The 23,001-nt window shown below is 49.8% G+C and overlaps 2 protein-coding genes across 3 annotated transcripts; one reads left to right on the top strand and one right to left on the bottom strand.

Moving 5' to 3' along the window:
• The first annotated feature begins 1,828 nt into the window (after window positions 1-1,828).
• On the top strand, window positions 1,829-3,800 carry LOC104481774 (gonadotropin-releasing hormone II receptor). Its single transcript, XM_010123084.2, has 3 exons — window positions 1,829-2,338; window positions 2,908-3,109; window positions 3,391-3,800. Exons 1-3 carry the CDS (start codon window positions 1,829-1,831, stop codon window positions 3,798-3,800), a joined length of 1,122 nt encoding a protein of 373 aa, XP_010121386.2.
• Window positions 3,801-9,386: 5,586 nt separating this feature from the next.
• On the bottom strand, window positions 9,387-15,021 carry PARP16 (poly(ADP-ribose) polymerase family member 16). Of its 2 annotated transcripts, XM_086757640.1 has the most exons (7): window positions 14,760-15,021; window positions 14,165-14,257; window positions 13,942-14,079; window positions 12,949-13,155; window positions 11,613-11,784; window positions 10,719-10,860; window positions 9,387-10,105 (listed from the first exon to the last, which is right to left on the bottom strand). In XM_086757640.1, exons 1-7 carry the CDS (start codon window positions 14,949-14,951, stop codon window positions 9,961-9,963), a joined length of 1,089 nt encoding a protein of 362 aa, XP_086613766.1. In that variant the 5' UTR covers window positions 14,952-15,021; the 3' UTR covers window positions 9,387-9,960. The 2 variants fall into 2 exon arrangements, with proteins under 2 accessions (XP_086613766.1, XP_010124084.2); XM_010125782.2 differs by lacking the exon at window positions 14,165-14,257 and having other exon boundaries at window positions 14,760-15,020.
• Window positions 15,022-23,001: the final 7,980 nt, after the last annotated feature.

The following is a 23,001-nucleotide window of genomic DNA, read 5'->3' as shown; positions in this document are numbered from 1 at the left end:
ATGGCTGGGGCACACGCGTGTGCGTGTGTCTGTGCGTGCCGCGAGTCTCCCGGTTGTCTGAGCAACAGGATGCTCATCACCAACTCCAGGGATAATTAACTCATTTTTCCTGTATTTATAGAAAACTGATGCAGGAAGGGTTGGCACTTATCCCTGATGGGGCCACATTTGGCCACAACGTCTTGAATTTTGGCTGTTTCTTGCAATCCGGCGGCTTTGTCATCGTCCCCGCTGCCTGCTCATTAAGCCTGAAATCGGGCAGCTCGTTAAGCCCGCAAGGACAGGGGTGCCAGCCCCTGTCTAGGGGTGAAACACCAGCAGCTGCCCAAGCCAGGCTGCCCGTGGGTGCCCACCTCCGCGCGTCCAGCTCCCAGTTTGCCGGCGCAGGGGATGTTTGCATCAGCGCTGCCGTCTCCAGATGCCTGCGTACGCCTGGGCTAAAAACAGCGTAGCTCGCAGCTCGGCCGCCGGCAAGGGGAAATTTTGCTGTTTCAAGGGTTTTCTTGCAGGGATGTGATGCAAAGACGCGCTGGAGCAACCTGACTCAGCATCACGGCGGTGGGAGAAAGCAAGGAGCATCTTGTCTTGGCATCAGGGCATGCGTATGCCAGGTACGTTCCCATCAGCTGGGACCCATCCGGACCTCGACACGGGTTTCTCTTTGTGTCTCCCAGCCCGGCAGCAAGCAGCTTGGTGCTTTTTATTTGCTTTTTCTTTCTGCTGCTTTCTTCTTGGGTTGGTTTTTGGGGAGGGATGGGGGCGAAGGCAGCAAGGGGGCTCGCTTTGAGGGGCTGGGGGAGGGTGGCTTGCTGGCGAGCTGTCGGCATCTCCGTCCCGCAGAGCTGGGGAGACAGATTTGCTCTCTGCTGCTCGTGTTATTTGTGCAAAGGTGGGGAATGCTTTATTTTGCTATCGGCAAACCAGAAGATGCTTGGAATGGTAAGAGACGTACCCTACCTGCAGCTGGGACAGTTAACAGCTCATGTCCCCGAGAGTTGGACGTATTTGCCCTTGAAACGTGAGTTGTCCCCAAGCTAGTTGTGCTTGGGCACAAAGGGCAATTAAATCGAGCCCGGAGGGACCACCATGCTCACCGCCCCCTCGCCACCCGCCGTGTGGGTGTTTCTGCCTTCACCTCCTCCTCCTGCTTCACCTCCCAAAGGTAAAGAGATGGAGGTGTTGAGCTTGTGCTGCCTCAGTCCTGGGAAGGTCCAGGCTCCGAAATGCCGCTGTGCTTCTCTCCCGAGAGCCACTGTCATTCCCTGGACAGGGAGGGATCCCCCTTCTCACCTCTTGGCCACCCCCAGTTGCTCCCACCCACAGCCCCGGATCCGGCGCTGGAGATGGAGGTGGACCATTGAGGTTTAACACATTAATGGAAAGTGCCGTAGGGTTTCTAAAAAGCTGAGCCCTGTTTGCAAAGCCCCTTTGGAAGGACGAGTCCTTGAACCGAGCATGGCTGCCCCGGCACAGGCTCAGCCAGCTCCGGTGTGACCCATTCCTGGCCGGGCACTGGCAGGCAGCGGCTCGTCCCGTGGTCCTGGCCACCGTTCTCGCTTCCCAGCTGCTCAACTGCCTCACAAAGAGCTAAAAATACACGTCTGTGTGAGCAATCGCTGTAGCTACGGTAGAGGTTAGCCAAAGAGGGCAGCTGGACAGTGTCAGCGCGGCTGGCAAAATGGCCAACACGGAGGGGACAGGCCAGAACTGGCAGGTTGATGCTGGTGCCTCTGGTGCAGATCCCACCTTCTCCCCATTTCTCCTTGTGTTGAAGCTGTGGCACAAGACACAGCCCCTAAAAGAGGGTTCACTTGCGTTTTGGCAGGGGATGAGTGAGGAGGAGCATCTCCCCACATCTCCTCACCACCCCACCACAGAGGGAGATGCCAACGTCTCAGCCGCTGGCTGCCCTGAGCACTGGGTCGAGCCCCAGTTCACGCAAGCGGCGAGGGTCCGCGTGATCGTCACAGCCGTCTTCTTCTTGCTGGCGGCGGGCAGCAACGCAGCGGTGCTCGGCAGCCTGCTGAGGAAGAGGAGGAAATCCCACGTGCGGCCGCTGATCCTCAGCCTGGCGCTAGCTGACCTCCTGGTGACGGTGGCAGTGATGCCCCTGGACGCGGTGTGGAACGTGACGGTGCAGTGGTACGGAGGGGACATCTCCTGCAAGCTCCTCAACTTCCTCAAGCTCTTTGCCATGTACGCGGCCGCCCTGGTGCTGGTGGTCATCAGCCTGGACAGGCATGCAGCCGTCCTCCATCCCTTCTCCCGCGCTCGCCGCCGCAACGGACTGCTGCTCCGTGCTGCCTGGGCCGGCAGCGTGCTCCTGGCTTCACCTCAGGTAGGGCTCGGTGCCCTCCCCATGTGGTTTGCCCAGGCTGGGGTGGTTTTGGAGAAGGGCTTCCCCATCCCAGTAGACCAAACAAGTTCATCCCAATCCATGGGCTCCACCACCACCAGACTGGCTTTGCTGAGCGAAGTGGTGTCGTTGCTGCGTTGGGTTCTCGGCGCTGCTTTGCACCTTCCCCAGAGCACCCGTTCATTGCAACACCATCAGCGTGTGATGCTAAGGGCTGGGAAAACGTTGTGTCCTCTATTTTTTATTCCTCATGCACATGGTTTTCTTCCCCTAAAAATGCATCACTGCACCACTGCGAAACATACTGGAGCAGACCAAGGCAAACCTGAGCAGTTCCTGACCAAAATAACATGTGGTATGGCCAGAAAATGGGATTTCACAGCCGTCAGATCCCATCCGTCCTGGCCATAGCCATGGGTCAGGGGCTCAGAGCGCCTCTCCCAGTCCAACAGCGGCAGGGAGGTGCTCTCCATGCACGGCCTGGAGCATCTGCAGGACATAGTGCCCTGGTCCAAAGCCTCTCTCAGTTATTATTTGGTTCTCCATTTCAGCTTTTCCTCTTCCACCTGCAAACGGTCCCGGGAGGGAACTTCACCCAGTGCGTTACTCACGGGAGCTTCCGAGCGCACTGGGAGGAAACCCTCTACAACATGTTCACCTTCACCACCCTCTACATCACCCCCCTGAGTGTCATGATCGTTTGCTACATCCGGATCATTTGGGAGATCAGTAAGCAGCTAAAGATCAATAAAGGTAAGCAGGTCCCAGCCCTTTAGTCTCCACCACAAACTGGTGGACTGAACCTGCTCCAGCCTGGAGCATTGTTGGATCTGTCCCAACGTCCTTTGAAGGGTAACCCAACTAAAGGGTTTTATGCAAACTTCTTGACCTGCCTCCTTGCTGTCTTCTGCTGCCTTCTGGGCCATGGACCAGACCATGAGATGGTGTCCCCTCTGGCAGAAGCACAGTCATGGATGGTTATGTTCTCCTGGTTTTCTCCCGTCTCCAGCTCTCCTTTTGACTCTCCTTGGCAGGTTTGATAAGAAATCAAAATGACCACATCTCCAAGGCACGCATGAAGACTCTCAAGATGACCATAGTGATTGTTGCCACCTTCATCATCTGCTGGACCCCATACTACCTCCTGGGCTTGTGGTACTGGTTCCAGCCAGCCATGATCCATAAGATGCCAGAGTATGTCAACCACAGCTTCTTTCTCTTTGGCTTGCTGCACACCTGCACCGACCCTGTCATTTACGGACTCTACACCCCCTCCTTTCGGGAGGATGTGCAGTTGTGTCTCAGGGGCATTGAAACAGCCCTTGTCAGACACGAGAGACACAAACCTGTCTCAGTCTCAGAGAAGAATATCAAGGACGGTGCTGTAAACGGTGGGGTGGCGTCAGGAGGCTCCAATGGGACAACTGTCAACACGGTCTGCTGAAGAGATGTACCCTCACAGAGATGGGAGGCACAGCTTTGGGGGCTGCTTTGTCCCATAGGATCATTCTGGAGACCGTCATATGGAGGTCTGCCACCCAGCTTTGGTGGGTGAGGGTCTCTGGCCGGAAACTGGGAACGTGTCTCCTGCCTGTATTCAGGGTGAAAAACATTTAGGTGTATTTATGGTCATTCCTCCATATTCTGGCACCCCTGTGACAACTAGAAAATTGTCCTTTTTGTACCCTACGCATGCTCTAGCCCTGATTCTGGGATCAAGCATCTGCCACACTTCCAGCATTGACCACAAGGAGGAGACAGGTTGGCTCCTCCATGGCCCAGGACCATGTCTGCCGGCTTACGGGGCTTTAGTCGCCCTGGGCTGCTTCCATGGTGGGGAGGGATGAGGTGGTACAGGGATGGAGGGGCAAGAGGGGTATGAAGAATCACAATGGGATGGGATGGAATGGGATGGGATGGGCTTTCTTCTTCCTTTTGGACACAGCCAGAAGTAAAGCCAGTCCCTGCTGCCTTGTTCTGGCATGCAGGGGTGGTAGGAACACATCCTTAGGCAGCAGCTCTCTGGGACGCAGGGTTGACCAGGAGAGAGCACATTTGGGGTAAGCAGAGAGCAAGAACCAGACCCAAAACTGCCCAGCCGCTCCTGACTGTCCCTGCCCCGTGTCCCACGGCGTGAGCTGGCAGGTCGCAGACAGAGTGCCGGGCTGCCCCCATCATCGCTTTGCCTTAAGGGCTGGACCCAACACCAGCACCTGGTCTCTGCCCCAGCAGGGCGGGTCCAGCCACCCCACAGGTGATGCCCACGGTGTCCCAATGAGGAAGGTGATGGGAAGCACCTGTGGGTGAGGGGCTCAGCAGCAGCTTTGAGGGCCGGGAGGGTGCTGGTGCTCTTTGTCTGCTCTGTGAGGGCAAGGGAGGCTGCTGGAGGGATTGGCTGAGCTGTGGTGAGTAAAATGGATTTTTATTTTGCTTTTCACCAAAGTTGCTTGTGAAGGTGGAGGCCTCTTCTCTGTGTGTGGGTTGAAGAGGTGGGTTTGTTCAGCTGCGTTGCTCCTTTCTGCGTCATTACAAATAGTGGATTATCTCTTTGTCTGTTCTCTGCCGATTGTCATTAAATGCACATTTTGGTTTTGAAGAGAAATTTAGTTTTGAGCCAGGTGGTTTATTTTTTGGTTTTGTGGAATCTTTGGGCAGCTCAGGAGCTCTGGACTTGGCAGGAGGCGATTCCCTGGGCATTTTTGTGGCTGCTGCAGCTTTGAATGAGCATCTGGACTTTATCAGGATGAAAGAGCTTTGTTTTTAAAACAATTCTTGACTTGCTGTGGTTGTGTGCATAGGGAAGCTGGGAGATGTCACCTCCCAGGAAAGCCAACCTCCTTTGGGCAATGAGGACCCTGTCTCCATGAGGGGGTGAAGCCCCATCGGTCAAAAAGGGTCTGGACTGGTCTCCCTGTGCCCCAGCTAAGAAATTATTAAAATGGGAGAGGTGGTAAGCGGTGTTTGCAGGTTGGCTGAGGCTGGGCAGCGAGGATGTGGGAAGCCACGGTGCTCAGGGTGGTGCCAGGCTGTGGATGGGCGCTGAGCACTTGCCTGTCCCTGTGCTACTATAATTTATGCTAAATGTGCTACCCAAAGAGAAAAAAACCATTCAACGGGAGCTGCAGGAGCCCAGACTGGCTGGTGGGGATTAGCAGGAAGCCTCCAGACTCCAATAAGATGCGTAATCGGAGTTTGGCTTTCCTGGCCTCGTTCTGCTCGTGGTTAATTACGTAATGCTAACGGGAGCAGGGCTCACAGCTGCCAGGCTGGCTTGGCTTGACTGGTGCAAAAAAAAAAAAAAAAAATTCTTGTAAGGTGATGGGAATGGCTTGCGGTAGGGAAGCTAATTTATTCATCAGACACTCATTTGGTCTCTGTTTATATCACTGATGATGGCTAACGGGAGGCAGACCTTGAAGGTGTGTTGGTTTTCGGGCAAGCCTCAAATAAGCAGGAAAGCATCTTTAATCTCCTGAAAACATTTTTCATCTGCTTTCTGCTGAGTGGGAGAGAACAGGTCCAGCGTTGCTCGCACACTTAAGGCCACTTGTCCTCTCTCGCACAGCAGCAGAAGACTCGGAGATCTCCTGTGAGGAGCAGGAGGCATTTTTTCCCTTGTAGGGAGGGACCCACCACCTTTACACCCCATGGGTACGGTGAGAGGGCAAAAATAGGTCTGGCTTTAGGTGAAGAGTAGGAAAGCTGGGATGCTAGCAAGGATACGTACCTCGCTCCTTGGGGGATGCACGGCACATCCCTCGGGATGCTCGCAGGCACTCCAAGGCTGCTTCTTTTGCCTGCCTCTTGATACCATCCCTCCCGTTACCAGTGCTCAAAACTGACATTTTGGGAAGCACGGAGCGTGGGCAAGGTGCCCAAAGTGACAGCTTTCATGACAGAATGAAAATGTCACTTACAAGAGCCTGCTGCCAAGCCGCATGCCCCGTGGACGTGGGAAGGGGGAGCAAGCAGGCGGGCGGCACCTCCTGGGGATCAGCCTGGGTCTGGGTCTTGCTGGAGGCAGACTGAAGCCCAGGCCTGGTTTGAATGTCCCCACATTTCTGATTCTGCGTTTATTAAAGCCATTCGTACTTTAGAGAGCAAAAGATTTTTGCATCGCTCAGCGTGAAACCCAGAGCCTCGCTCCTCCCCACCACGGGGATGATCCCGATTTCTGCGGTGGTTCCCTCTCTCCCCACGTTGTGTCAAACCCTCGGTCTCTGACAGCACCTTCCTCCTCTTCAGCTGGCTCCTGAGACCTCTCCACGTATATATCATTACCTATTTCCCTTCATGGGAGGAAAATTCTCCCACTTCCCCAAAATCTGCCCATTTCCCCCAGGAAACACCGGCTGCCACGCTTCTTCTTGTCTGAGTCGATAACAGTTCCTTAATATTCACTGCAGTAACGTAACAAACATCGTTAATAAGCACAGGTAGCTCTGTATTTTACAACTCTTCGACCTCACCCTGGGCTGCCCGCTTCAGACGCGGCGATCTCTTCTTCGGGGGGAAATTCAGATTCATTCCCCATCAGCGTTTTTACAGTACTGTGCGTGCTCAAAGAGCCACACAAGCGGCTGAAGAGGTTAACGTGAACCTTGGGTTAATTCGTAATATTGTCGGCTACCCAGCACAAAGCTCGCGTTAATTCAGCTGACTGCACCTCGCCACGTTGGGAAACACATGCTGAAATCAGCAGGGAGCACAGAAAACAAGCGTGGGAGTAGGATATGAAGTATTTTGCTGGCCTGCTAAGGTGGAATCTGAACACCTACAATGTATTTATTTTCCCGTTGTTTGAGGACAACGCTACCCTGCTCCGCGGGTGTGGAGCTGAAGCACCGAGGAGGCTGTGCGCAGCATCCCTGCAGGTCTGGGAGCGTGAGGGATGGGGCTACGAGCCCTCTGAGGGACACTCGAGATGTGTCCGTCAGGACATGGCCCCTGCCTGCAGCCACCTCTTCCTTATGGATCTGTTTAAACTGTTCAAAGCAGAAAAAGATGAATTTTTTTTTTTGATACCTGCTGATTTAATCACAGTGCTGGACTGTGTGTGTCCAATGCTGGACCGTGAGAGCACACTGCAATACTTTTCCTCTCTGGGGACAGAGAAGATGGTGCAGAAGACCAGCTTGGGAACTAGTTCCTACACGGATGCTATGGCCCCACACTTGGGAAGCGAGCTCAGCTGAAGGGCTTAAAGCCAAATAAAAGCCCAGGGCAGGCACTAGTCGCTATGTGTTCATTCCTTTTGCTCGCTCTTCAGAAACTTCCCTGTGCAAAGAAACCCTAAGAGGAGAGCCTCAAAACCTCGCTGCATTCCCCCCCCATCTGTTCCTTTCATCTGACTCGCGGCCTCCCCAGTCTGCGCCTTTCCCCGCGTGCATCCCACAACCGCTTCTTCACCTCCTCCTTTTCCAAAGGGCCCCAATAGCCTGTCTGTTCCAAAAGACGGTTCCTTTGCAGGTGTACAAAGCCTTTTAACAACCCAACACCCTTTAGATAGCATCAAATACCTCTAGGTTTTCTGGCTGGCACATTAAAACACCTAAACTGTCGTAAATACGGCACAACATCATATAGAACGCGCTGAGGTGGACCAAAAATGGGCACGTATTCCCAGGAACCCCACCCATGTCTCAAACCCCAAGTTGATGCATTGGAATATCAAGGAGCAAACTACTATAAAGTAGATAAATTTGTTAGTTTATGTGTATTTTAATTGCAAATCAACGCTATAATTAGCACGTGCATTTCTTGGGCCGAAGCAAGGCGATGTGCTGTAACAGCGAGCGTTATTAATGGACTGTAAAAGGCAATGGGGAATTGGATTATAATGTTCTTGTTTTGCAAGCTGTATGGTGAATAAATAAATTTGTTCTGGCAGCAAAATTAACTGGAAGAAATGCTTCTAGCTCCCTCCACTAAGAAGAGGGGTTGCTGTAAATGAACTTGTTCTCAGCCTTCAGTTAGAAAACCTGACTGCCAGGTCATTATTTCTGGCAATTAGGTACCAGAACAACATCAGAGAAAGAAGAGATTTTCTTTGAAATATTTAACGAGTAAGGTAGTAATTACAGACTCATTTGCTGGAAATATGTGATGAGATTTTTTTTGTGTGTGTGGTTAGGGTTCACTGTGCAACAAAAACCTGCGTTTATCAAGTCTACTGTTGAAAGCTAGACTGCAAGCCTGAGCTGCGGCACACGTCTGGCTGTTCTTTGCCTAGAATCCCTGTGCTCTTCATCCAGTTTATCCAGTGCCCAGTCCTTTGCTCCTCTTCCAGTTTCGGGTAGCCATAGGTCGCTTTGTAGCAACAGCAAATGCCAAGGACTTAGAATGGGGAGAGTGTTGCCCTGTTTACGTTGCACGACTAACTTGTGTGTACCTCTGTGTGTTTTCAAACACGCCCCCAAAATGCCCTTCAAGATTAGAACTGATTAATTAAGATGAAAAGGCTCCAGGGAGACCTTACAGCGGCCTTCCAGTACCTAAAGGGGGCTGATAGGAAAGATGGGGAGAAACTCTTTGGCAGTGCCTGTTGTGATGGGATGAGGGGTGATGGTTTTGAATAAGAGGGAGGGAGATCCAGACTGGACATAAGGAAAAAAATTTTTTACAGTGACAGTGGTGGAACATTGGCCCAGGTTGCCCAAAGAGGTGGTGGATGCCCCATCGCTGGAAACATTCCAGGCCAGGTTGGCCGGGGCTCTGAGCAACCTGATCTGGTTGGAGATGTCCCTGCTCCTGGCAGGGGGGTTGGACTAGGTGGGCTTTAACGGTCCTTTCCAACCCAAACCCTTCTGTGATTCTGTGAATCTGAGAGAGACTGGGGTTTTATGTACCAGCGTTAAGCCAAAGCACTTGGAATGGAAGGCAGTTTGATAGGAATAATCCTGATCAGTACTGATGCTGAAGGGCCTGAGTTTGTCCGATCTGCACAGTAACCAAGGACAAGGTAGATCACGGCTGAGAGCAGAAACCATGTAAATGTTTTATGGGAGGGGAAAAATCATACTAGAAACCATTTTACTTCTTCCATTTTGGTGGTGGTTTTATTTCTTGTTATTATCTTACAATCATGATGCTCAAATATAAAAATTCCTGGCCACAGTTAGTTTTAAAAGTGATCCCATCTGCACTGATATGTGCTAAACATCACTAAATTCAGTTTCTGAAAACCAACTGGTAAGACTCCCTACAGGTTGCTTTGTCTGACATACAGAAAAATCTTCCTTTCCAACTTGTGCAAATACACCTCAGTTTGACAGAAAATAGCTACACCTGAGTGTTGCCATGCCTATTTTTCATTAATTTTAATTAATGAAATTAATTTCATTCATTTTCCCATGGACCCTTAACAATTGGCTCATGCTAAGCTGCACCACTGTGATCCTTTTCAGCTGTGCTGGGCATCCTCATGAATTAAACAAACACAAACAGGAATAAATGGAAAGATGCCATGATGATAAAATATTGGTGACAGATCTGGAAAGCTCCAGGCACCTTTATTTTCAGAGTTCTGGAACAGAAGCAGTGCATTGCAGATTGGCTATAATTAAGGCACGTGGTGAAAATTACAGTTTATCATCTCGGGCGATTCATCTCTCCGAGTCAAACATTCTGTGCCAGTAGTAGACGAAAGTTGGCGAGTTGCTGGCCCCTATCGCTATCAGCAGCAGCAGGTACAGCATCATCATTATGGCAAACCGGTGGGTGTAAAGCCAGGAAGATTGATTAGAAGGCCTGAAAAGGGAAAACGCATGAATTCTGTCAGAGATGCAGGAACACCTTGGCAAAGAGTATCTTAGGTTTTGTTATTTTACATGGTTAAGCTAATGCAATAGAAGCAGAAAGTTGTCCCACAATCCCGGTAACTAACAAAGCCTGATTCCCCATCCCTTTTCCCTAAGTTTCCATGCACAACCCTGTCCCCTCTCCCCATTTTCACACCTTTCTCTGTCACTGGTTTGGAGCTGTAACAGCCTGGCTTGTGCAAGCGTGTTGATTAGCTGGGTGAAGGCTGCCACTTAGGATAGATAAGGGCAGAGTTAAAACTAGTTTTAAGAGCTGCTCTCATCAGAGCTTCGGTTGTTTCCTTCTTTGTTTCCTGCCACAAACAGATTAATAGAGCTCTCAAAGATACTAAGTGCTTGCAAGTCTGGTGATAAAGCAAATTTAGCTGAGCCTGGGAGTGTCAACATGATAGCGTAAGCCTTACTTCACAGGAAACAGACTAAAACCAAATTCTGGCAGTGCAGCATATGTTTCTTGCTTGTTTTCTGTTGTTTTACAAAAATTAGATGTATTTATCTGGCTGTCATGGCATGCTCATCACTCTAGACAGCTGAACTATTACCTCCTATGCTGTTTCTGTGAGTATACCAGTAAGTATTTAACTCGTAAAAGCTGATTGTTTGTGACAACGAAGTATTTCTGCGGTACGTCACCCCCTTCGCTGTTTTTCACTCTTGCTCTTTTTCTGTCTATTTCTTCTGAATCTGCATGGGAAGAGAAAATAAGAGGTCTTTTGGGGAACAAAAAAAGCAAAAAGAGACGCACAACTTCAAGTGACGGTAAAAAAGCAAACAACGTGCATGCACACAAATGCACCCACAAGCGTGGGAATAAGATAACCAAAGATCTAGTCTTGGAATTCCCCTGAATCCCTCAGCATCCAAGAATAGACTGAAAAGTTTGCTTGAGGCTATACCACTCCTAGTCATCCTTGGAATGGATGGCATCACAGCCCAGACCAGGCTGATAAGGAGGTGGGTCTCCCACATGGTGCTTGAGGAGCTGCTAATATTAACAGGGCAAGAAAAACAACATCAAAGGACTGACTGAGCCCTGCAAGCAGGAAGCAGTCAAAGGAGAAGGACAATCTGAGCAGAGGCTCCCCGGACACCTAATACAGCTCATTCTTGATATATCTGTGATGCTTCTGTTCCGCCATCACAGGTGAAATGATCAGGCACCATGGAACGTGATTTTATCATACTACTGAAACTAGGAAAAACAAATGATGCCACTAAAATATTTTCTACTCCTTAATACTAACTTAAGAGAAGCTTCACAGATGATGGGACTGTTGTGCATCTCTTGAGGGGTCAATCAGAAAAGAAGTCTGCAGCTAGCTCCTGCAGAAGGATGCCCACACTCCACATACGATAGCGTACATGAACAAAACTGAAATAGGAGAAGTGCTAAGTAAGAGATGAACTACCCCTAGTTGTTACTGCAATGGCCTCACCTTTCTTTTTCACCTGACACTTTACATCCGGGTGGTCGATGATCTCACAAACAGCTACGCAGCTAAGGATGGAGCCCAAGGCGCTTCGCTGCCAACCGAGACCGTGAGGGCTATAAAGGAGAGCCAGGCTCAGATCACTGGTAAGATAGGTACCTTCACCAAACAGGGATGTCTGAAACGGAGCAGAAATACATCCTAAAATCATCTAGCACAAACTATAAACAACATACAAGTGTTCTTTACTTTCAGACTGGCAGTTCTGTTTCTGAAGGTAAATTAAAAGGCTTTTCTGATCCGTGCTGGGCCTGGTCCATGCACTGTTTTTGTCCTGGCGCAACTTCCTTGGGGTGGGGCAGCTGCCCCCTCCCATCCCTCAAATTAGCTGCTTGGTGCAGACCTCGGTGTAGACAGAGTCATGCTTTCCCGGATTTGGATTTAGCTTGCCAGCGTAAGAATTTTATATCAACATGACTGCACTGCTGCTAGAGGCATTTCACTGATTTATTGAGACTGCCACCACTCAGATAATCCAACCTCCACAAACAAGGCAAGGCTTTATTCACATTTAAATCCATGCTTTACTAGAAAAGAGAGAAGTACTCTTCAATATTGAATTCCTTTCAAATATAACTTTGAATCAGAGGATTTGCCACTCTGGCTAAAATTATTAATCCAGTAAGTCCACGGTACCTGACAAACCATTTCTCAGAAAGAATGTGGAGGGGAAAGACATGGTGCAGGTTGACTGGAAGGTTAAGCAGTTGCCGTGTCAAAGCTGCTTTACAGATGACCTTCCAACCCTTAACCATTCTATGATTCTATGACATAAAAAGCCAGGAGTCCCAACTGCCTTTCCCTTGAAATCGGAAAGGATGCAAATCCTGTGGGATGTCTCCCTTAACCAGGCCAATTAGAGAGGGCTCCATTTGCAAGGAGCACCTAAAACTCAGCTGATCTAAACTTGAGGCCAGGCAGAAGGAAAGAAATCACTCCATTGCCTGGGTCACTGTCCTCCTCCTCAGAGCACAGCCACTTCCCAGCTGCAGGCTGTCAGACAGGCCAGCATTTTCAGAGGCATTACACTTCCTTACAAAGAAGCAAAGGACAGCTGTAATTCATCACACCGGAGAAGATTTTGTGCCACTTCCTGTTTTTACCCTTGGGCTGCGCTAGAAAATCCAACACAACCACCCACAAAGGCCTACACTGACATGAAAACAGCAGTAGAAGACCATCAGCGCGTTTCATATCCCTAAAGAAATGTGAGTCTATGTTAAAGAAGCTGCAAGTGACCAGCAGAAGACTCTGCCGGCACCAGGAACACCAGGAGCCTCACCCTGTTCAAATGGCAGTGCAGGCCGTTGTGCAGTATGGAATGGAAGTTCTCGAGGCGGCTCCCGTGGAAGGCGTAGATGAGGTCCCGCTCCCCCTTGGTCTCGGCAAACTTGATATTCATTTGATCGCAGTACATGATCTCAAAGAGGTAGTCCGGAGCAGGAACGGCAGATCCTGACATCCCTGTGAGCTCTTGGATCTTCTCATACTTAAAAACAGGAAGGAAACGCAAGTGTTGGTTTATGGGCTTAAATTACTCACTGGAAATCTTGCTTACTGTCCCCTTTTATATTTTTTATGTATTTGGATTATGCTTTCCGCGTTAGAATTCAACACTGTCACAATTCAGAAGGAGCAACTGGACAGTAAAAATTCTGAAAGTTTCCTGCTGTCAAAGCTAAATCCTAATTCTTCTTTCCTGAAAAAAAACCCACCTGAATTGTGATTACAAATTAATTGCTGCTGTAAGGATAATATCACAATTCTACTTTGGCTACTGTGATGATATACTCAGCTGATGAGCTTGGAAGGGGAAAAAAGTGAAAACAGAAGTTGTTTCCATCTTGCTACTAATCTCTACAACTATTTTTGATCCCTGATACAGAAGTATCTCACTGGCTCTCAGCATTTCAATTTTGGGGGCAGTATGCAGTCCGTGGGAAGCAGGATAGCTCCCTGACACCTCAGCTGGACTATCTTGGTCTAGAACATGCACGTACATGCTATGCTGGTGGGAGCAGCCAACTACACTCACTGCCCATCATCAGCTACTGACAGTGATAACTGTTTCTTCCAACCAGTGTTCCTGAAAATTTTATTTTAAAAAATAAAACAAACAACCTTTTCTACAGACAGGAAAAAAAAATGCATTCAAGTTGAACTGTCAAGCTCTCACAATAACCAACTAACTTCTGGCAGGCAGAAATACTTTCTGAAAGACAAGTTTGCCTTAAAAGATAAATTCTAATCAAGACTTTCACAATTCAAAACTTACCTCCTGTTTCCTAGTACTTTGTATCACAAAGACCTTGGATGATAAAATCCAACTAAACAAATCCCAGGTCCTTTCTTCTCTGTTTGGAACAGACTCCAGGAGTTCTTTCAGGCTGGGTAAAGCGTTGGTGTCTGCAAGCTAACAAGACAGGCATTTAGTAGAAGCTCCTTCTTTTCATTATGATTAAACAGAGACCTCTAGTGAAAACAAAACAATATTTCACCCTAATAGGTTGTAAACCGAAAAGCAGTTCAGCAGTTTCTGTTCTGAGATACAAACATTTGTATCCAGAGTGGGGGAAAGTTTGCCGCTTGTCCTAAAAACAAATACCAGACAAGTTATAAAATATATACTTAGCTATAAGATCTGTAAGGTACACACGAGGATAATCAGACAAAGCAAACACCCTGTCGCAGTGCAGTATTTGCAGTCGGATAAACACAGGGGCTGTTAGGCCATGTAAAACACAAACCCTTCAACGTTCATGTGAATTTCACGCAGGGCGAGCTCTCAAAGCGCTCTGTATCCCAGCGCGGGATGGGGCAGTTTCCATGTCCGGGTTTATGGGTCCGAATCCCTAATGTAGTTTAAAACCCGGCCTCCTTGAGCGGATAAACATGTCGTCCCGCTTTATTCCCAACCCTGAGGGGCCGCTGCCCTCCACCTCGGGTGGAAACCTCGCCCTCTCCCCTCGGCCTGGGCTTCCCCATCCATCCGGCCGTTTCACATGGCTGTTTTTTCACTCCGTGGGCAGAAATAATACCGCGTTCCCGGTCTGGATACACACACACCCCCGGGCCAGGGCCACCGGCACTCACCAGCCCCTCGAAGTCCTTGCTCTCGCCGCTGGAGTACGGGCCCGGGAAGGGCCTGAGCGCCGAGTCCCGCTTGTAGCTCTGCAGCGCGGCGGCGAAGAGGCTGCACCGCAGGTCGGCGGCCAGCGGGTCCCTCCCCGCCGCCTCCCTGACGCGGGAGGCCGCCGAGCCGGGGCCGGGGCCGGGCGGTGACATGCCCGGCGGGGGCTGCCGAGCGCCGGCCGCTGCGAGGAGGAGAAAGCTCCCGCCCGGCCCCTTCCGCCTCGCCGCCGGGGCCGCGGCCCAGCCCTGCCGCTCCGCTCCGCCCCGCTGCCGGGCGGCCGCCGTTCGCCTTTCCCCTTCCCCCGGCTCCAGCGCCGGAACGGCCGGCGCTGTGCCCGTTTCTTGGAGACGGGGAGGAGGGAGGCGTGGGGGAAATGGCGTCTTCCCCTCGGGCAGGGACTGGGAGGGGTACAGGGGGGAAATGGCGCCTTCCCCTCGGGTAGGGACCAGGAGACGGGTACGGGGGGAAGTGGTGCCTTCCCCTCGGGTAGGGACTGGGAGGGGTACGGGGGGGAAATGGCGCCTTCCCCTCGGGTAGGGACCAGGAGACGGGTACGGGGGGAAGTGGTGCCTTCCCCTCGGGTAGGGACTGGAAGAGGGGTACGGGGGGGAAATGGCGCCTTCCCCTCGGGTAGGGACTGGAAGAGGGGTACGAGGGGAAATGGCGCCTTCCCCTCAGGTAGGGACTGGAAGAGGGGTACGGGGGGGAAATGGCGCCTTCCCCTCGGGTAGGGACTGGAAGAGGGGTACGGGGGGGAAATGGCGCCTTCCCCTCGGGTAGGGACTGGAAGAGGGGTACGGGGGGGAAATGGCGCCTTCCCCTCGGGTAGGGACTGGAAGAGGGGTACGGGGGGGAAATGGCGCCTTCCCCTCGGGTAGGGACCAGGGCAGGTCCTGGCCTGCGGGGCAGGGAGGACATGGAAGGGTAGCCCAGCTCTTCACAAGGCCACCGTGACCCCAAAGCGGGGGACTGTAGCTGGCGGGGATGGTGGCAGCGTGCTAGGATGCAAGTTGCACCATGGCCCGGTCTTGGGTCCTGTCCCCTGCATGGCATCGGGAGAGTCCCAGCCCAATGTCCTCGGCTGCTGGGGTGTGGCAGGGTCGAACTCCCAGCTTGGGCATTGCATTCGTGTGAAGCAGCAACGCTGATTAGCCAGAACGATCATCCATGGAGACTTAAAAAAAAAAATTTAAACGTGTAAAATTTGGGTTTATGTATCTCTAATTTTAATACACTTACATCATAGTAAGTCAAAAGCACGTAGATGCCAATACTCCTCAGCAGTTCCCTTTATCATCCAAGCTTGTAGCCTTGAAGAATAAATCCAGGTAGATTTGAGAGGAATTTACTTTTTAATTGAACTTCTTACCAGCAGTTTCACTGGGTTGCATTCACTACGTTACCTGAGGTTTGGGCTCAGTCTTCCCCTCTGAAATACTGGCAGTGTTATTTCTCTGAAGCATCTCACTGGTTCCAAGATGTACTAGAAGTCAACATCAGCATGATGGAGGTCTCCTCAACCCAACCTCTGTTGGTCTCCTGAGTGAGAGTTAGGTAGACTGACCAATTTTGGAAATGTGTAGCCATATTAGATGTTTTCTAACACCTTTCTTGGTTCCTTCATTCAAGAGGGCTGTTGTACGTATCCATGGAGTAACTGATACAGGTTAAGGTCACTTGTGGATACGTGTTACTGGGCTCTCATGTCTCAGCGGGATCTCCAGAGATTGCTGGAGCTGCTATTTGCAGCCTTACTCGTAGCAAACAGGAACACCAGCTGTATTAAATACTGTCTGAGGGCAAACTGGTGTCAAAGCAAACACAATGTGAACTGAATTCCCAAGCGCAGCGTTCATGTTCTTGCTGACCCACTTGAACGGCTTGGGAATATAAGGAGATTTCATAATTCTGGATAGAACCAGATAGATCATAGGCTGTGCACACTTACACGAAATTGAAAATGATTTCACAATGACATGCACGAGTTGAATTGAGTTGTGGGTTTGTTTACTTGCTTTTTAATGTTTTGTAAAAAAAATGCATCTTTCAATAACAGCTGCATGAACAAGCCTGCAATATGAAGCCATCAATTCTAGAACAGCACAAATACTTGCTTGGATCTGACATATTTAATGGCAACATGTAGACAAAATGATTTTTAATGTACCTTTGGTTTAGGTTACCCAGCTTACTAGATAACTCTACGTGTTTTTGTCTTTAAAACATTATCCAGCCTTGAGGTCCATGCTATTTTTTGCTTCTTGACATGTTGGTAATGGATTATTGTTGTGTAGGTTTTGGATGAAACCTTGAAATCTAGGTTTTATCTGCCCTTTGCTGAACTTCTCGCACTGACAGAGGTTTGTCTGAGTGTCACAACCGGCACATTTCCAATTCCCCGCTGTATTTTCTGCTGTTGGCTTTCTCAGACTGGGCAGCAGCCACTCTGTGCTTGGTCCAGAGCCTCCCGCGCGCCGGCAGTGTGGATGGGCGCCATTTAAGAAGAGGTCTAGCACCACACAAAGCTTTTTCTCAGGAGTTACGTAAATCACCCAGACTTGAAACGCAGCCAGAGAGATTCCTTTCCATATTTCTGTATCCATGAGAGGATGTGTTTTACTTTATCTGATGTGGTGCCTTATTCTGCTGTAAATATCTGATATCTCTGACAGGCTGTTAGCGACATCATTCAGTGATTCAGCTCGGGACATGTTTATTATCTTGCGTTACAGTAAATTGTTCTGTGTGGTCCCTTTGAAAATCAGTTGTTGGCTGTCTAATTTGCTGATTTCATGAACTAATAAATCATTACATGTAATAATTTTTTTGTGCCTGTTAAAGAATAATCTTGGAAAATGGTAGAGATGTCTCCTACCATTGACATTCCTCTAGGTGGAATTTTATGTTGCTATTCTGAGCTCTTGAATTGGTGTAATTCTAGTGCCCTCATTTAAAATGCCACTGATTGTGGTAGAGATGGGAGGAAGAGTGTTTCTGGTATCCCTGGGATGAGCAGAGACACTTCATGTAGCAAAAGGTGTGTTTTTCACGTGACAGGCAGCATGCTGTGCCTTTTATCTCACGGCATGTCCCGGGCTGCGTTTTTGGGGCAGGGTATGGTGCAGAGAGCAGGACACATATGGCACTGGCAACTGGGGCTTTGCTGTGGGGAGCAGGGCGTCCTGGCTTGCGATTAAGGAGTGGGGACAGGCGAGAGTCCCCGAGGAGAAGCTAGAAGAGAAGGACAGCATGGTGAAATGGGATGGGAGGGCCGGAGGGAAAGGGATTTCTTTGGAACCATGTCAATTCTGGAGATGCTGGGCTCACCCTGGTGCCGGTCTGTTACTGTAAGAGAGTCTCTCAAAAAAGTGAAGGCTTTTTGTTTACTTGTCCTGCAGTGAAGAAATTAACCCCAAATAGATGCAAAACTTCACTGGTATCATAATAGTTAATGGAGATCTGAGAGCATTGATCCAAACCTGATGCCTACCTTTGGGATTTCAAATGGATGGCGCTTCCATTACGGCAAGCTCAGCTGCATTGGGCGGTGACAGATATTGATGAGATAACAAGTTTTGCTGTATCGATGCTGACTGAGAGTGCTGTCTGGTCAAACTCATCTAACACCGGACTAAAACCCTGTTTTACAAAGCGGCCGCTAAACCGGAGGTGAAGTACTGAGAGCATTTGGTGTTAATCTTGGGGGACATGCAGCTTGGTGTAGTGGTGGTGCTGAACATCAAACTGCTCTAGGCTCAGGCCTGAAAAATGTGTGGGAATAAGCCAGGATAACGTAGCTGTAGGGCTTCTTATGAAATTGAAGATTTGATTATTTAACATAGACCGTAATAAAAATAGTTTCTGGTGTTAGTGGATGCATTTCAGCAGAGAAATGCGGCTTAAATGTCTTCATTTAATTCCAGTGTATTTAAAGTTGATCTCATGGACCGGAAAAGAGACTTTTTTTTTTTTCCCCCTTAACTAGGGTCTGTGAAGGAAATTAATGCAGGGAAGGGAAAACAGAAATACAATACTACACTCAGTGAAACAAATGCTTGTGACTGAGGGGATCGTTACTTGCGAGCACCACTGGAAAAGCCAGCTGTGTAAGGTATGTTTTATTATAGAATTAACCTTGACCTAGGGTTCAAAGAGAAAGGTTAGGTTGAAATAAATCAGTAGTATGGTCAGGTCACTTCAAAGGGTCTAAAGCTGAGCTTGAAGATTACATGCTGTTTATGTGTATCCAGTTGGAATAGAGCATATGGTAAAGATAATAGAAGTAAACTATTTATCTCTCCTCCCCGCCCCCCCTTAGGATTTAACGCCTTTTTGTCCTTCTATGCTGCAGGGGATGGGTTTGTCCTGAGAGATTTATTCAAAACAGATATGTGGAATAAAACAACCTTCCTAAGTCATCTGGGTGAAGTAGTCTTGCCTTTAAGATTTTTCCAGTTGCTCAGACAAAACTAAGAACTGTTTTGGAAATAGTCATATGAATGTGATGAATCATACTGCTCTGTCACTTGTCTCAGTGAACTCGTGTAGTCATACGAAAATCAAACCAAAATGTGCTCAGCTCTGAGTTACTGTAGTTCTAATCTAAAAGCAGGACCACATTAAACTGTTACGCGTGAGTTACGTGGATTTAAGAGCTTCCCAAATACCAGATAATTCATGTAACATCCCAGCAAAATGGGCACGAGCATCCCAGCTGGCATGGGGAGCGGGAAATGAGGTTGGTTAAGCAGTTCACCCAAAGCCGCTCATAATCTGTAGGAAAACTCAGGTTAGTCCTCAAGGCTGCGGTTGATTCCAACACTTTTTGGGGGAGAGGGCCAGAATCTCACCTCGAGTTTCCTGAATGCCGCTCTTCTGCTTTAAGCACTTACGTTTTGGCCCATGTTCCCTTATTCTTTTGCTCCTTGTGCTACAAGGAAGGTATCGGGATGTGCAAGGTGGAGTGTCCACCAGCTTTGTGGGTCCACGTTCAGCTTTGTCACTACATAATGGGAATAAAGGAAGTTTTCACTTCCAAACACATCAGAGGATACAAAGTCCTGTCACTTAATTCCTACTAGATGGCAGTTTTCCAGAGCTTTCTGATAGCTTATGGCTGTCATCAGGCAGCCAGAGAAACCCGTTTCAGTTATTCAGGTGAAATCAGAAACAGCTCCGCTAAAGCAAATATAGTTTTGACTGAAAAACAGCGTGTGAAGGGAGCTGGGCTTACAGGGTATGGAAAGGCGAGGCAGATGCAGTAACGAGCTGGCGTTCATTATCTGCGATGCATAGGTTCTCCTGACTTGAGTTGCTGTAGCGTGCGATGCGCGAGGCCGACGCTGGAGTTCTGCGGTGGGAAGAGCCGGCCTGGTGGCATTGCTGGGAAGCAGAGGGCTTCTCGTGCTGAGATTAAAACCAGCTGCTGAGCCGAGACACGGTCACTCGGTAATAGCTTTGCTCCACAGATTGTTTTTTCCTCTGATGTGATACGTGCAGTGTGCAGATAGTAGCGCGTTTTAAGATTTATGTTTGCCTGATTTTTCCCATTAATAGGGAAATCTGATAATTATCCATTTTAAAGCAATTGCTGAACAATAGGAAGGAGTATGCTTGTTAAAAGTAAACATGAAAGCGAGCTGGATCTATCTTAGGGTGCTGAGCCTTTGATAGATTTGCTCCTTACAGCAGCCTTTGATCTGCCACACTAGAAAATAAACTCAGTGGGAGACTGGATACGGGATATAGAGCAGTTCACCTCTCGGTCACGGGCTCCAGTCCAAGCCAGGTCAGGAGCGAGCCTCTGGGTCAGCTTTGGCAGGAGCTGGGGACAGCAGCACCCCCGCCGCCTGCACTGCACCTCTGTGGTGAGAACAGGGAGAGTGTGGGTCTGCAGGGCCACCCGGCCACTGTCACCCGCTGCCAAACCCCTGCAACGAAGGAGGGACCTGTTCCTTCTTTCTTCCCCTGTTCCCAAATGAGAGCTTTGCGGCTTTTCCAAGGAGATAAATGATAGGATCCTGCACCCAGGGTGGGCATCAGGATTTGGCTCTCGGGAGCGCTCTTGCTGAGCTCTCTGGCGTGGGACGCAGGCGGATCGTGCCCAGCCTTGCGCTGTGATCTCTGTGTTCTCTTCCAGCTTCTCAGAAATACACCAGGAGCAGTGCCTGTTACTTGTCAGGGAATCTAAACAATGGAGATGTCTTCAAAGCAGTCTTATCAGTGTTGCAGGAACAGACCTGTGGTATCGTGCAGCAGTTGTCTGGGAGGTGGCAACATCTCTTCTGGCACGGTGCTGTTCTGGCTGCTTCATTGGCAGAAGATGGGCAGCTCCATAAATCGCTCTTCAGTCTGGTATCGCCACGCTGCGGCACGCGGGGACAGCGTTTGTTATGGCTCAGATCCCCGCGTCCGATAAAAACAATTTGCAGTAGCCAGCGCCACCAAGCTGCTTTGGAGCTGGCCTAACTTGCCCCTCCAGCCTACTCTCAGCGACATGGGGATAACAGAAATGCTGTTCCATCACCTGCTCCTGCTGCAGCCGAGCACAGAGACGTGGCAAGGACCTGTCTATGCCCTGGAGACCCTGGATGCTGTAGCTCTGCAGCTCTGGGGCTGGGGGCTGCAAAGGGGGCTCCTGGCCGCCCTGCCCATCCTCCAAGCGTGACACTGCCCAGCGCCCCAAACAGAGGATGTTGCATACCCCAGGGTATCTTTTTTAAAGTATTGCTTTTCCACGACACCAGCACAAATCAGAAAGGGCTGTTATCTCAGAAATATTTGAGGCCCTATGTCTCCTCACCTTCAGAGGACTGCTTCCAAAGGGAAAGTTGTGCAGCTTCATCTTGGAAGTGGCTGAAAGCAAACGTCTCCGTGTAGGAGGCATGGCACGGGTACCAGCTCACAAATAAACTGAGCTCATGGCAAGCACGCACAGGGGACTAGCGTAAGGCTTTCTGGCTATGTAATCTGAAATTCTGGCTGTGAACCTGAGAAGGAACATGGGAGAGAAACAGAAATTAAATGTGAGAACTGAAAAGCTCAGGGTTTCTTGCTGTTGGGGAAGTCAATTGATGGTTCCAAAAAGAGCAGGAACAGGGATTTTCTTGCACTTCAGCTGCATCAGATCTGGGGAGCTGGTTCTGTTTTATCTTGTACAGGAGATAGCTGCCAAGATTTATCTTTGTGGGGTGTTTAGCAGAAAGGGAAACAGAAGTGAGAAAGGTCTGGAATCTCACGTAGCTCTGTCCAAAACCGTGTTATCTGAAATAACTGTTTATCTGAAGTTTGGCCAAACCGCGCTCTGCGTGAGACTCTCAACGCCAGGCTAGAGCTGTAGGGATAAATAGCAAGACCGAGACTGTCTGCTAGGGGACTGTGCACCTAAAAAAAAAGGTTTCTGAGCCCAGAAAAGCAGTCTGGACTACCTCCATTTGGAGCTGAAGGTCTCAAGGCAGTGAGTGGAGGGAGGCGTGCACTTCAGCTGGCTGCTGGCACAGGGAGCACCTATAGTCTTTTTGGAATCAATTTGTGTCCCTTTTAAACGCGTGTCATCCTCTTTTATAAGTTGTTTCGCGATTCAAACCAGCCTGTGACAGACGGGGATTGTAGGAAGGCCACAAAACCACTTGCTTTGGAGGTGAGGGCCGGCAGCGAGCTGTGAGATTGGCAGCAGGAGGTGAGGGAACCACTGCAGAGACGCAATTTCCCGTGGCACAAGCCTGTGCAAGGGGCAGCTCAGCGCCGGCAGCTCCCGGGGACAGCGCGGTCCTGGGGGCCTCGGCAGGAGGTGGCAGAGGAGGGGAACTGGAAATTAGAACGTGAATGGGGTAAAAAAAAAATCTAAAAGATCCATGAACTGATGAGGACAGATGAACCGGCACTTAGCGGCGCGTTTTGCTTGGAGAGGTCCAGCCTCCCCCTGCGTCTGAGCATCCCATCTGCTGCGTTGCTCTTTTTTTTTTGCGCCAAAGGATGCCTCTTCGGAGTGAAAACAGCAAAAGGAGGGTTTAGCATGTTAAGCGACTTGTGTCGTGCTTGCTTTCCTCCTGCTAGAGAGGGGATCGTGCCCTGTGCTGGTTTCCATTTGCCGGCTGATGGCAGCAATGCATCTGCACAGAGGGAGCGAGCAGGCAGCTCTGCCTCTTCCCTTTACTGCTCTGACCACATCGCCCCAAATATTGCAATTCGGGGTTGTAACGC

The sequence above is a fragment of the Chlamydotis macqueenii genome, chromosome 12, assembly GCF_036417535.1.
Source record: "Chlamydotis macqueenii isolate bChlMac1 chromosome 12, bChlMac1.mat, whole genome shotgun sequence".
In the NCBI taxonomy this organism is placed as follows: Eukaryota; Metazoa; Chordata; class Aves; order Otidiformes; family Otididae; genus Chlamydotis; species Chlamydotis macqueenii.
Note: the sequence above shows the minus strand (reverse complement) of the source record. Positions and strands in the feature narration are given on the sequence as shown.